This window comes from Drosophila tropicalis, unplaced genomic scaffold (assembly GCF_018151085.1).
Source record: "Drosophila tropicalis isolate 14030-0801.00 unplaced genomic scaffold, ASM1815108v1 contig_201, whole genome shotgun sequence".
Taxonomy (NCBI): Eukaryota; Metazoa; Arthropoda; class Insecta; order Diptera; family Drosophilidae; genus Drosophila; species Drosophila tropicalis.
In genome coordinates this window covers 1-14,690 of record NW_027172650.1, presented here as the reverse complement: position 1 = coordinate 14,690, position 14,690 = coordinate 1, and the positions used below count along the sequence as shown (strand labels likewise).

Genomic DNA, 14,690 nt, shown 5'->3' with positions numbered 1-14,690 from the left:
CAGCGTGCAGTGTGGAAAAACAATTTATTATTTCGTGTATCTGTTTTTACAGCACTAGTCTATTAACTCTGTTTATTTACAAAAAATATTCTTTAAAGTTTGCATTTGCTGCGGATGCAGTGCAGAAATAATGGATTTGTATGATGACATAGATACCAAGCCGCGTGCCAGCCAAATCGATGGCTGGTCATCGGGCATCAAAATGTTGCAGACACAACTAGCCGTGAAAAAAGCAGCCCAATTGCCCAAACCCAGAGAACAAATTAAGAAACCGGTAAGTAGGAATTATACCGAAGTCTATGTCCGAGGAATAACTTGTCGCTTATACTAATTCCAGCTTATGACACCTGTGGTCAATCTGCGAGCTAAGCGGCAAGCAACAGATACCCCGGAGACAGCAGGATTTCCGCCCGTTGGAGCCACCACAAAACCCATTATAACTGGAACAGCTCTGCCTCCTCCTGCCATGGAAAATCTAAAGAAGGATGATTGGAGTGATTTTGTAGACGAATACGATCCCCAATGGCCCAATGAGTATGAAAAGCTCAAAGAGAAGACAAAAAGTAGCGATAAATCACGGAACAGCGGCGGCAACAAGGAGCATCGAAGTAACAAAGATCGAGATGGCCCACAGGAACGAGATCATGATCGCAAACGTAATCGTGGTAGCGGTGGACGAGGAGGTGGTGGGGGACGCGACAATCACAAAGATCGGGATAATAATTCACCACCAAATGTGAAATTTAGCGGCTTTAGCCAGCGACAGAGCGAGGAGGATCGATATAGTCCACCAGCGCCTGGTTCAATGGCCAAACAAGGTGGCGGAGCTGCCATAGCTCCACCACCATCCTTGCAAGAAATCTCGATTGATAATGGTGATGGCAGCTCCAACGTTACAATACCCTATTCGGCCAGCTCTGTAGCAGCCAAAATTATGGCCAAATATGGTTTCAAAGATGGGCAGGGACTAGGCAAATCCGAGCAAGGTATGTCTGTGGCATTACAAGTGGAGAAGACATCAAAACGCGGTGGTAGGATTATACATGAAAAAGATGTTTTCCTGCCACCTGCGCCATTGGGCGGAGGCACACCATCGTCCTCTTCATCGCCACCAATGTTAGGTCCTCCTAGTCCTAGTCACAACGCTATGCCGCCACCTTCATTCCCCGGCTTGGCACCTCCTACTGCTAATGAACCAGAGCCAAGTATCACAGAAATCATGAAGGATCCCAGTAAAGTTGTATTGCTGCGAAATATGGTGGGTCCAGGGGATGTGGACGAGGAATTGGAACCGGAAGTCAAAGATGAATGTAATACCAAGTATGGCGAAGTGAATAGCGTTATAATACATGAAGCATTTGGCACTACACCCGAAGACGCAGTTAAAATCTTTGTGGAATTTAAGCGCATCGAGAGCGCCATAAAAGGTAAGAAAATTGAATCAAATTTTGGATGATTTTAAATGGCATTCTGTGATGTTTTTCTCTTCAGCTGTCGTGGACTTGAACGGACGTTTCTTCGGTGGACGCCAAGTTCGTGCTGGATTTTATAATTTTGATAAATTCAAATCTTTTCAATTAAATTAAAAGTAGAACCAAATAATAGTTGTTTTTTTCTTTAACCAGGGCTGAAGCATTTACGATATTTAGAAAATCGATAACTTTTAATCAGAGTCACCACTGGCTTTGGGGGGCCGCTACACGTCAGTTTGCCCAAGTCCTGCCAACTTATTCTGCTCTGTTCATTGCTTTACCTTGTTTTAAAACTTCACAATTGTGAATTTTCTTAACAAACAATAAATAAATTTGCCATTTCATTTTGATAGACAAGTCCAATAGTTTGCCATCATCACAATCAATATTGGTCTGGAGACAGCTGGTTTCTGCAGACGACAATTAAAATCGAAGCCAAAACGAAAATAAAAGAATTACAACAAATCGAAAGGAAATTGAGAAGAAGAGGAAACAACATAATAAAAAGCAAGGTAATAAAATAAACTCTGCTGTCCCATAATTCCAGACACAATATTTCTCTTGGCTGTCGAATTCGGTCTACATTTTAATTTTTTTTGCAAAACGGTAAATACTCAAAACGTCAACGACCACCACCACCTCCCCTCATTCACGAACACTCTCTTCGTCTATCGCTCTCTCTCTCTCTCACTCTCTCTCCATCTTTCTGTCTGTCAGTGACCCAAGAAGACATTTGTAATTAAATTCAATTAAGCTAGTGTTATTAATCTTTGTATATGAATTTCTTTTATAAAAAAGAAGGCAATATCGAGACACCACAACAACGCCCGCCCGCCCCACCCCCATGGCCCAGGCCCATAGCCCACAGCCACTGACTGCAGTCTGCTGCTGCTGCATGTAATTGTGAGATCACACACACACACACACATCCACGAACACACTCAAAACATTTTGTTAGGCTCTGCTCCATGCCAATCAACAACAAAACTTTTGCATTGTTCGGGTTCACATAACGAGCATATAACGGCACTCCACCCACCGCCCACTACCGTCATATACAGTTCCCCTCTCTTCCCTGTAATCCCTTCAAGTACTACTATTGGCTGTTGTTGTTGTCGGGTCATGGGCCTCTCTTCGCTATCGCTGCCGCCAACTGCTACTGCTGACAAGGTAAGGGGCATGGTCGTACAAAGGGTTGCTCTTGCTGTTTACTGGTCACGCAGTTTCTTTTATTGCACAAAGTACACACACACACTATACCCAAAGAATGAATTTTATTTAATATTGCACGCACATATTTCTCGATTCCGATTCCATAAACAAATTGGAGCAGCTGCCTGCCCCCACTACTACTCCCACTGGCCCCTCTGCGGGATCGCCAACAGCACACATTCCCACTTATATACCCACACACAACAAACACACACATACTCATTTACTGAGGCAAGTTAGACATGTGCCCCGCACTCGCTTTTTTTGGCCTGTTCAATTATATTTTCAAAAAAAAAAAAAAAAAAAAAAAAAAAACATGAAAAGAAATTCTATTTTTATAAACGAAACATTTCTCGTTAGTTTTTGTTTGCGCTTGCACTGAAGTTTTCTTGTACACGGAAATGCTTATTAATTTCAAGCCCAAAATAAAATGCTGTTTACGATTTTCATAAATGAAATCTCTTTGGAATATTTACAAGTTCATGATATAGTTTCAACATCTCATTAATAGATCGATCTACCCGATAAATAATACCAGAAACCAGTTTCTTATTGATTAATTGGTTTTGAAATTGTTGAAATTTACTAGTATGACATTTGTTATTAATGTCAAAAAACTTTATTCACAGTTTGGGCATTGTCTGATTCGATTAGATCTCGAAAAACCTAGTCAGACTTCTATTTTTATTTCAAATTCACATCGCAATAAACTTTGAAAAGTCACTCGAATAATTTGTCACCCAAAATATTTTAGTCGTTTCGTTTAGTCCAATCAGATGATATATAAAAACAACAATCCAAAAAAAGTAAAATAAAACCAAACCGAGAAATTTTTAATTTTTAAAAATCTTTGCTCCCATCCTTTTTTTGGAATAACAAAAAGTACTATTTTGGACTGGAGAAACTTTTAATTATTTTGCTTTCTTTTTAATGTGCAGTGATGGTCTTGGTGAGCAACGAATGGCGGAATAATAAGGATGACGAACAGAAATCACCACCATCATCAGCATCACCACCCACAGCAGCAGCAGCAACAGCAGCCGGAACAGAAGCAACAACAGCTACAACAGAAACAATAGCAGCAGCAACGACGGAGGGAGAAGCACCACCACCAGCAGGATTAGTGGGAGGAGCAGCTGAAACTGTTGATGGAGCTGGTATAAATAAGCGAAAAAAGCAAAGCAATAATAATAATATGGAAACGAATAAAAAGCAAGCAGCTGCAGGGGAGCAAGATAAAATACTCCAAATCCTTAAAATGGATAAGCATGATTCGGATACGACGACAACAACAACAAACAACGATCTGATCATGAATGATGATCCCAATGAGAATCAGGAAAATAACAATATGGAAATCTGTGATTCCAATACAAATACATTGCAGAGTCATAATCAGCAGCAACAGCATCAACTGAGCAGCAGTCCCGATCGTCATTCGACAATTATTTCGACCAATTCAACTGGTGGAAGTAATACCCTACAGCAGCTGCAACAGCAACAACAGGTCAATATGGCCCATAATTCTGTGATTAATGGTGGAAATGGTGGTAATGTTAGTGGAGACGGAGGAGGAGTTGTGGTAGGAGGAGGAACGGGAGTTCCACTCTTCGGTTCATTGAGTGGACTGAATAATGGTGCCTTATTGCAGCGTGATTCAATTGAATTGCAATCAAATCAATCGTTAACGGCCTCCAGCGATCTCGATACCGATACCAGCCGCTGTTCCGCCAAGGGTGAAGCGAAAATAGTCCTACAATGTGAGGCGAAATCGCACAAATTTGATACTCGCACCATTTTGTTGCAACCAAATCAGGAATGCAAGGTGGGACGCCTTATAGCCAAGAGTAAGGCCAGCGAGGGTAATGCCATTTTTGATTGCAAAGTTCTATCACGCAATCATGCCATGCTATGGTATACACCAGACGGTCATTTCTGGGTCAAGGACACCAAATCTAGCAATGGTACATTTATCAATGACACCAAACTGGGTAATGAGCCGGCCGAATTGCATTATGGTGATACCGTCAAATTTGGCGTTGAAGTTATTGAAAATTCACGCCAAGAGGTTCATGGTTGCATTATTGCTCGAGTTACGCTGTTCCTGCCTGATGGAAGAGAGGCCATCTCAATTGAAGCGGAGGAAATGCAATTGGTTGGTCCCAATCGCATCAGTTTTGATGAAATCCAGCGCTTGAACTCATTCCTCCAGGAGGCAGCGCAGCGTGAAAAGATGCTAAAGGCCAAGTTAAGCAGTTTACAGGGTGTACTCGATTCGACCCGCAAGAATTCGGCCATGTGTTGGCAGAGTATGATCACCGAAGATCAATTGTTGCACAAAATCAATCTTCTGGAAAAGAAATTGCAATTGATGGAGAAAAATGTTCCGGAGAATGCTTTAAGAAATGAGGTAGGTCCATCTCGTTGACTCCAAGATGAATAATTAGTAATATTTCTTTTCGATTTTATCATTTTAGATTGTGAAGCTGTTGGAGGATAAGACCACCTATCAACTGACTGCCAAAGAGGCTCTGCGCAAGGTCTATCAGGAGCGTTGCGATGCCATGCAAATGGTTTCGAAAATGGAGATGGCCTATGCCACCTCGGAGAATGAATGCAGCATTTTGCGTGCCCAGATTCTGACCTCTAAACAGAATCTGCAGGATTACAATACGAGCTTGGAGCAGCTGCAGCAAGAGTATGTGGAATATAAGCAGGATTCATTGCGTCAGCAGCAAGAGGCTAAGGAGCAGGAAGAGCAACGATTGGAACAGCTCAAAGAGCAATTGGGCACACAAGAACAAGAAATGGAAGAATTGCGTGCTCAGCTAAAGATTTTACAGCACACCATTGCCGAGCATGACAGCGAGCAGAAGTTGCAGGAGCAAAATGCCCTGGAACAACTGGACGCGGCCATTACCGACAACATGGACGAAGGTGATGATGACGATGACGACGACGACGACGAAGGCGACGATGATGCTGATGCTGACGACGAGAAGAGTAAGAATATTGATGAAAAAGATGCAGACACAAAGCAGCTGGGCGAGAAAATCGATGAGTTGATAACCAACACACCGCATGGAAAACAAAAGAAGGTTAGTAAAAGATTTTGAAAGAATTAAAAGCATTTTAATAACAACCTACTATCCTATTAATATGTAGAATAAAAAGTCTAAGCACGACAATCAGGAGAAATTTGACATAAAGAACAAAGTAATACGCAAATCTGCCGTAATTAAATGGCTTAAGAACTCGGATCTCAATAAAGGTGAAGGTGGTAGCGATATATTGCAAGCCATTATCAATAGTGCCGATTCCGGAGATGAAGAGAACGAGAATAAGGAGCATCTACCGAAGCAAGAACAGCCGGAGCACGTCGATTCAGAGGCCAGCGATGAGTTTATACACAACTCACCTAAAAGTGTTCGGCTCAATGGATTAGATAATTCTGCCGTCAAAGCGCATAAGCTGGAATCGCAAGAAACTCTGGTGCTGGACTTTAACAATGGTGGCGAATTGTCCGAAGATCAAGCCATTGAAATGCTTCAAGAGGAATGTCAAGCCTATAAGCAAAAGACCACACAGTTGACCAACGAGATTCATGAACTGCATAGCCAAATGGATGAATTAAAGGAATTGCTAGCCCTGGAGAAGCAAAGCAAGTGTAGCATAACATCCGAAGTGGATCAAGAGAAGGGGGTAGAAATGGAAAAGGAGGAGGAATTTAACAAATCGCAGCAACGTCAGTTATCTGGCCAAGAGGACAGTGATTGCCTGGATGACAATGAGGCTTGCAGCTGGAAAGAGGATTTGGCTGCCATTCGTAATTCAAATGTCGAACAAGAAGAGGAGCTAATTGTGTATAAGGAACGTCTGGAGCAATCGGAGAGCAGCAATCTTCTATTGCGGAACGAAATCTCACAATTAATGTTGAAGCAACAGCAAGCGGGATTGGTGCAAGACAAGCAACGTCTCTTGTTCCGTGTCCTGCCAGTTGGATGTGTAGTTCTGGCAATCGCAATTTATATCCTCACATCTCGCCTCTAAGAAGCGGACAGCCACATAATCCTTCCCCCTAATCTCCCATCTCTTTAAACACTACCACCACCCACACCCACACCCACAACCAAACCCAAAAACCTCACAACACACACACAAACGAGAGATTGAAGCCATGTTGGATGTAAAGTGCAAACAAAAACCAGGAATGGATGGACCGTTTTACAGTTAATTATATATATATATATTTATATGGATAGGTAGCGTTATAATTCGAGCTTTACTCTATATTTTCATTTGCTTTGTTTCCTCCACCCCACCCAATTTTCCGTTGAGCGCAAAATTAATAGTCGTAAATATGAATTGAAACGAACTAAAAACAAAAACAGAAACGAACATTAAAAACGTCAAAAAAAATACAACTTACAAATAAACAAAAAACGAAACACAAGGGTTAGTTAATTATTAAGCCGGTCCCCACCAAAAAAAAAAAACAAATAATTATTGTTTTATTATGCGTTAATTGTCATCTAAATTTACTTTATATATATATTTTTTTGTATTGGTGGAGCGTTGTATGAACCGTCAGCCGCGTTAATCGATTTGTTTATAGAAGATGGAACGCGATGAATCTGACGCGGAGGAGTGGGGAATCCGGAATAGGCCACCCGCTCAGCTGATACTGCGTAGGGCTAAGCCTGGTAGCAAAATCGCAGTGCTAAGTTAGCTTATAAGTTGCAATTACGATATTTAATTTTCATGGGTACCCCGAGCTATGTTTTATATGATTGCATGTTGATTTATGTATTTATATATTTAGTGGATTCAATATTATTTTTTTTTTATATCTATATATATATATATATATATATATGTGTATGTATTTATGTATGCATTCAATATAATTTCAATGTTTTTCATAAACGAATGCTTGGACACAAAAGTGTAAACTACAAAATATGGGAATGCTTGCGATAAGAAGTGAGAAAAATAAATATGTAAAAATGAATAAAAAATAGTATACAAATTACAACAATAATAAAAATGAAGAAAAATGTATCCGTAACAAACCCAAAAAAAAAGAATAATAAAACAAAGAAGAAAACAAAAAGAAATGCAAAATAAAAACAAAGATGCGACAAATAAATAACTATTGTGTTTTTTATACCATGCACTCTTAGTGGGAAATGGTATAATAAAGTCGCCGAAATGTACATAAAAAACTTTCACCATAAACTATATATGTATGTTTATTCCTTAACATCATCAACAGCCAACTCGATTTAGCCATGTCCTAGATATCGGAGACTATAAAAGCTAAAGCTAAAGTATGTTAGCCCCGAGTAGTGTCCAGGCCGATCAAGTTTACTTCAAATAGCTCTCGTTATTTCAATAAAACATTGTTTTGTCGGAGACTGGCATAGCTAAAGCAATTAATTTGGTACATGGACTTGTTTAGTATGACAATCCACACATTAAGAAGAAACAATGAAACACTAATTAGTATTAGTTATTTCTATCGGCCTAGCAGACTGAAAATGGCCAAATTAATTATATAAACGTTTTACACCAGGTTTTTGGGTCATAAGGAGTTGGCCATTGCTCATTTAACATTTACTTTCCGTAAATATTTTTGGCATCAATAGTACCTCTACTATATATTTATGTGATGTTTAAAAATAAACTATTTTTTAAATGTTTGCACAAAATATATTTTTTAAAAGAATTTAAGCATAAAATATTGCATATGAGCAAGGAGAATTTTCGATGTTAGTTCTTTCTTAGAGAGAAACAATAAGTTTTGCTCTAATCTATTTGCATTTTTGTTTCTGAAGAGGCATTAGAAATTGTAAAAAGTTTCTTTATGAGTACTTTTAGTATTCAAAATAAATCCTCATCTAATGGCAGCGAATCATTTGCTCTGTGACGTTTAGATGGTGATGTTTCCTTTTTTGAGAGTTTTCGCTTTTCCGTAGAGTTTGAAATTTGTCTTGTAGCCAAATCTTGTAAAGGATCAATTTGATCTGAGATCGATGAATGATAAATTAATACCTCTCCTTCATGATCCTCTTTCTGTACGTCATCTACAGGGATAATACGGGTTTGTTGTTCACTTTCGTTGTCTTGAAGATGCCTAAGATTACCACAATTCGCAAAGTCAGAGTCACTGAAGATGTTGGGATTATACGGAGCAATGCCCGTTGCAGTGAATCCCATTTTAATTGTCTTTGGCATCAGGGCTGAGTCTAATGCAGCACATACAAGTCCTGGAATATTTCGGATTTTAAAAACCTACGGCAAAGAAGGATTTGTATAATTATGTATATAAATTAAGTTTTAGATTGACCAACCTTATTGTCGTTTTTTGCTGACCAAGTGGAACATTCAGATATAAAAAAATTCTCGAGTGAGCCAAATACAGATACTTCCAATGGATTCAATTTATATCTACAATACGGCGGAAACGAGAGAATATGTATACCATTTGCAGACGCAATATCAAGTGCTTCGACGGATAAATGCGATGTATGACTGTCTAAAAGCAAAAGTATTGGCCGATCTAACGATGGGTTAACAAATTTAATGAGATGCCGCAAGTATCGAATAAACTCAGGCTGACCCATTAAACCTGATTCATTGGCAAAACCAACAGTTCCGTCGAAAACATTGTCCAAGCAGCCATTCTCCATTTCGTTGAGGGGAAATAGAAAGAAGGGAGGAATTGAATTGCCATAAGCACTGATCGTAAGGGCCATGGTTATCATTGTGCCTCGATCGGCTGTCTCGACTGATGCAACTTTTCTGATTCCCTGATTCAAGACTATCACTTTTCCCATTTTAGTTGGAACTGCTGAGAAACCACATTCAGCCATGTTGTAAATGGCATTGCTACCGAACAGGTGTTTTTCTAACAAATTGCCTAAATTTGAGAAATAATTTTCAACTATTGGCTTGGAGAAAGCCAGAGACTTTTGCTCTGGAGGTTTTAGTGTAAGTTCTGGATGACGTTTCATGAAAAGTCTACACCACTTACGACCGGCTGTGGCATCATCATCCCAGGAGGAAAAATACTTTAGTTTTAGTTTGTTGGCAAATTGGAAAGCCAACTGTTTCACCTCACCAAGGGTCAAGCCATGATAATGATCAACATATTTGAGTATATAGTCAACAAGATCCTTTTCTTGTGAGGGTGAGAAAATCTGTCCAAAGAATTAAGAATTTAGTTTTAGAAATTTAATCGGAAATGCTAAGGGGACAAACGTACCATATTACTTGGAGTTTTTCTACTACACATACGAAGGAATTCCAACAATTGATCATCCTCCACTATGGCAATATCATGATAATTGTCTTCCACTTTCTTTATATTACGGCGTAAAGTATTTTTATCTATCCCATGCTCTTGGGCAGTCGATCGAACGCTCTTCTTATCCAATATGCAAAATTTAATTGCTTGAAGTAATGAATTGAAATACAATTTTTGTGTTGCGGCTGAATGTTTTAAGGCTGGCATGGCTAAAAAACAAGAAAAATTTATTAAAATACAAATTTATATCAATCACATAAGTCGAGGATGTTGGTCGGATTTGGCAAATACCGCCCGCAATCTGTAAATATTTATAGTTTATTTTAAAGAAAAATTAAGAAAACTTATCACATATCAACATATCAAGGATGTCCGAAAATGTTTTCGGACTCGTATATCTCTTTTAGGGGACTATGCCATTTTCTTTATCTTTGGATCTAGAGCTCCTTAAAATAAGTAAAATAGACTGGAAAAGGAATTTATGTATGTACATAGTCTAGTTTTGTTTAAAACAGTTTAAAACAGATAAGTTACTTTTTAGAAATATTACAACAAAGTTTCTCGGCCTCGAATCTCCACAAAACTCTTAACTGCATGGCCTTTAGGCCTTTAAGTTCGGCTCGGCTATTTGTAAAGTACTTGGGCTTAGAACTGCAAGGGGGCCCCGCCCAAAATTTTTTTCTAAGGCGCCAAGAGCAAACAAAATCTGGTCACATAATTGCATGATCACATTCCACGATTTTCGACTCATCTAAAGAGTAATAAAAACAGGCAGACTGAAACCTCTATTAATGGTTCTAAAGACAAAAGTGGACGGATTACTTTCTCCTTGTACATAGATGTTGTATGTTTTGGTATTTGTTAAATTTCTGATTGTCATCAAAAGACAAAAAGTGTCCCACAACTGGATCATAGTGTCTCACAACCAGGACACATTCTCACTTTCCCTTTGTAAAGATTTTAGATTCATGCACCATTTTTTTATATAACAGGTTTGAGTAAGAAAATAAAAAGCAAATACTTTTTTTTTATGTATTGCACTCACCTGTTAAGCTAGACTTTCACCTGACGTGCTGGGATTAGCATCGGCAGCGGCGAAGAATGTATACCCTTTCAATGTCTTTTGTCAAGGTTGAAAAACGTCTGAGACTGAATCAATTCACAGTGAACCGCCAGTCGGGCGGATATATTATTGCCAACTCGACTTGTCGTACTGATCAAGAATATATGTATCTATATAGCCCAAGATTTCCCCATCTATGCCTTGCACACTTCTTACATAACTAATGTACTCTTATTGCAAGGGTATAAAAAGTACTTTTTCAACACGACAATTGCTGCAAGGCGATAAATCAGATCGATAACAATATACCCGGTATTTTTAAAATTATGTTCAGGGTCTCACAAGTAGGTTCTTCAGGTTAAAATCAAACCCAACTAACCTTTAATAAGTCTTACTTTCTCAAGATGTAGATGACAATTTAGTATACCCGTCTCATTATTCACTTCATTTAACATTTAAACATTTCAAGCATTTCTTATTCAAATACTTATGTCCTTGCCATGGTTTTGGTAATAAGTTCAATGCTAACACTTGGTATCTCTTTTAGTCAACTTATTTACCAGCTTACGAGTTATTTCTGGGCACGAAGCACGTTACGTCGATCAAGGTGCAATTAAGAATCGTTTTAAGGATCATTATTTTGTTTGATTTATAGTTTTAATTTGTATAGTTTATGCTTAGCTTTATTTTTGTTTTAAATGTCCGAAACAAAGCCATTTGGTAGATAACAATGCCATTACTTTGTCAATTCAAATCAAGGACAATTCATGTGGTTTTTTCATTCCAAATATTTATCTATTCAATTAAGAATGACTTAAAAGATTTGTTTTTAGGATACTCTCAGTTGAAGGACAAAAAATGCAGGCCTTTTAATTAAAAACTTACTGAAACTTTTTAAATTTAAAAGTGTTAGTAATTAAAACTGATTTCTATAGAATATCTACTGGTCGTAATTCTCTCGGTTATTTTTCTAATTATTTTTTTGTATAATTACAATTTTTAAAAAAACGCTACAATAAAATGCCAATAGTTTGTCAACTCAAATGAGAAGATTATTTACGATTAAATATGTTTTAAGCACTTTATTTAGCATGACTTTTAGTATTCCAAAATGGTCATGATGGGCCTAAAGTTGGTTTTGCTATTCAAAATATTTGTCGCAGTTCGGCTCATTCAAAATTCTTCAATTACTGTAAGTATTTCTAATTATTTTTATACAACCAAAGTCTACTACAATTTCTTCAGGACGCTGCAATTATGAAATTCACAAATTACAAGTGCGAAAATGTCAATACAAGTATCGTTGAGGTACACCAATGTCGGTTAAAGGCTGTGAGACGTGATGTTGTTACCTTAAATTTCAATGCCACGTTACTTGAGTCGGCCTACAAAATACACGTAGAAGGGGGGCTATTCAAGAGAGCAAATGGAGCCTTGGCTATACAAAATCGACTTAGATGTCTGTCGATTTTTACGAAGAGCCTATAATCCAATTGTATTAGTTTTTGCTGGGGATGTCCTACGATTTTCCAACTTCAATCATTCATGTCCGTATGAGGTGAGAATCCAGACATTAACAGGCTATAATATTAATTATTGTATATGTATATTGTATTCCAGGGACCAGTGTTTGTCCATGGCTTTTATTTAAGACCTGAAGTGGCATGCCTTCCGTTTCCCACTGGCGATTATTTAATTGAATCAAAATGGTATATCAATCAAAAACTTGCAGGTGTTGCAAAGTACTATTTTACATTTGTAGAGGATTTATAAGAAGGATATATGTATGTACAGTAGCGAACACGAATTTGAGACGAATTTAATGCTCCTAAATGACTTATTTTAATAATTCTTTAATTTCTGTAATTTGTTGCTTTGCTTTCATTTGTAAGAATGATCTTCATGGTTTAATCCGGTTTTTTACAGGTGCATTTGAACAAAGAAAAATCCGTTTTTTGGGGGGGGCATATACATACATTTATATACATATATTTAGAACATTTTTTCCAAAATCTTAAATATTACAGATAGAAGTTTGATATCTTTAAAGATGTTGCAGATCTAGCAAAACTAGAATAAACTGCATACTACAAATTAATTTAGCCCCGACTTTCGATTTGGAGCCAATTGAAAATCTGAATTTTGTATGGAAATTTTTGGTCTTTCGGGCGAGGCTATTTTACGACACAAGTTTATACTAAAGTACTTTTTTCCTTGAACTACGAAAGAAAGTGAATTGAATTTCCCGTCGAATGACATATTTTTCATTAAAATGGGATAAAAATTAGATCCTTATTTTTTTACTATCAGCCTAGTTTTGTGCAAGACTACATGCAAAAATTTTAGCTCTGTAGCTATTATGGTCTTGGAGGAGTTTGCACTGATCCAGATGGACGGACGGACAAACGTGGCTATGTGAACTCGTTTCTTATATGGTCGGATATGCTTGCTTCTTCTGACCAAAATTAATATACCCTTTTTACAAGGGTATAAAAAACTTATTTTAACTAATACGAAATAAAGGCAAACACACAAAAAAGGTTTATCTTTATCTTTTATATTTGGGTTTATCTTTCGTATTCACTATTCACTATTCACTAAGCGCATACTAATCCAGTACACTAACCAAATTTGGTGTCTCTAGTTAAGATAGTCTTCGAGAAAATGTTTACTTAATTGTTATTTTATTTAAATTGCGGGGGCGTGTTAAAAATTTGGATAAAACCTCGGTAACTGTATATACTACATGAGTCTACATACTAATTTTATAGCTCTAGCTCTTATAGTCTCCAAGATCTAGGCGTTCATACGAACGGAGTTTCAGTGGTTTATTGGACATTTAAAATGGGTTAAATAAATATTTATCCTAGCATTTATCTTTTTATCAATTTCTTTTTATTGGTTGTCTCTGACCAAATAAGTTTTCAAGATTTGATACTGTCCTTATCTAGAGGAATATTCGACTATAAAAAAGGAATCACTTGATGATATTGTATCATAACCATCAAGAAAATGTACGGAAAGCATTGTACTTCACTCGTTCTCCTTGGCTTACTGGCCAGAACATTGGCTTCTGCAGTAGAACCAATTGTCAACAATACGAGTAAGAAATATTAAAGAAAAGATGTACAAATTTGTTACCTACTTTTAACAATTTTCAAGACTTCAAAGTTTTCTCTGCAACTAAGGCGTCTCTTGGAAACAAACCGCTATTTACGCAAATTGGAAACAAATTCTATTTTATTGAAAATGAGTTAGAGGTAAATTGGCATGAAGCCTATGCCACATGTCGCCAGATGGGGGCCCATCTTATAAGTCTAAATTCAGATGACGAGCGGACCGCAGTTACCAATTTTCTTCGGGATAATAAAATTGACTCTTTTTACTGGACATCTGGTAATGATTTGGGACAGCAAGGAAACCACGTTTGGTTTCCGACTACAGAGGCAGTTGATGTGGAAATTTGGTATTCTGGAGAGCCTAATAATGTTGAAGGCAAGGAACATTGCGATATTTATAGGTTTGATAAATATTTAGGATTAAATGATTTGCCATGCGAGGATCACCAAAGATACATATGCGAGTTACCCACACATGTCAATTAATAATGTTAAGCATATTCTTTATAATAAAT

At 37.6% G+C, this 14,690-nt stretch overlaps 2 protein-coding genes and 1 long non-coding RNA gene across 4 annotated transcripts; 2 read left to right on the top strand and 1 right to left on the bottom strand.

Annotated features, from left to right (window-relative positions):
- Nucleotides 1-36: 36 nt before the first annotated feature.
- On the top strand, nt 37-1,602 carry Spf45 (splicing factor 45). The gene is made up of 3 exons (XM_068283873.1): nt 37-274; nt 338-1,427; nt 1,492-1,602. Exons 1-3 carry the CDS (start codon nt 131-133, stop codon nt 1,584-1,586), a joined length of 1,329 nt encoding a protein of 442 aa, XP_068139974.1. The 5' UTR covers nt 37-130; the 3' UTR covers nt 1,587-1,602.
- A 125-nt stretch (nt 1,603-1,727) lies between these two features.
- Slmap (Sarcolemma associated protein) lies at nt 1,728-7,137 on the top strand. 2 transcript variants are annotated; one of them, XM_068283872.1, is made up of 5 exons: nt 1,728-1,984; nt 2,271-2,642; nt 3,623-5,094; nt 5,162-5,782; nt 5,850-7,137. In XM_068283872.1, the coding sequence occupies exons 3-5, from the start codon at nt 3,625-3,627 to the stop codon at nt 6,732-6,734; spliced, it is 2,976 nt and encodes a 991-aa protein (XP_068139973.1). In that variant the 5' UTR covers nt 1,728-1,984; nt 2,271-2,642; nt 3,623-3,624; the 3' UTR covers nt 6,735-7,137. The 2 variants fall into 2 exon arrangements, with proteins under 2 accessions (XP_068139973.1, XP_068139972.1); XM_068283871.1 differs by lacking the exon at nt 2,271-2,642 and having other exon boundaries at nt 1,729-1,984.
- A 1,369-nt stretch (nt 7,138-8,506) lies between these two features.
- On the bottom strand, nt 8,507-9,434 carry LOC137572104 (uncharacterized). The gene is made up of 2 exons (XR_011031531.1): nt 9,038-9,434; nt 8,507-8,978 (listed from the first exon to the last, which is right to left on the bottom strand). It is a non-coding gene; the product is annotated as an uncharacterized lncRNA (long non-coding RNA).
- Between the last annotated feature and the right edge of the window lie 5,256 nt (nt 9,435-14,690).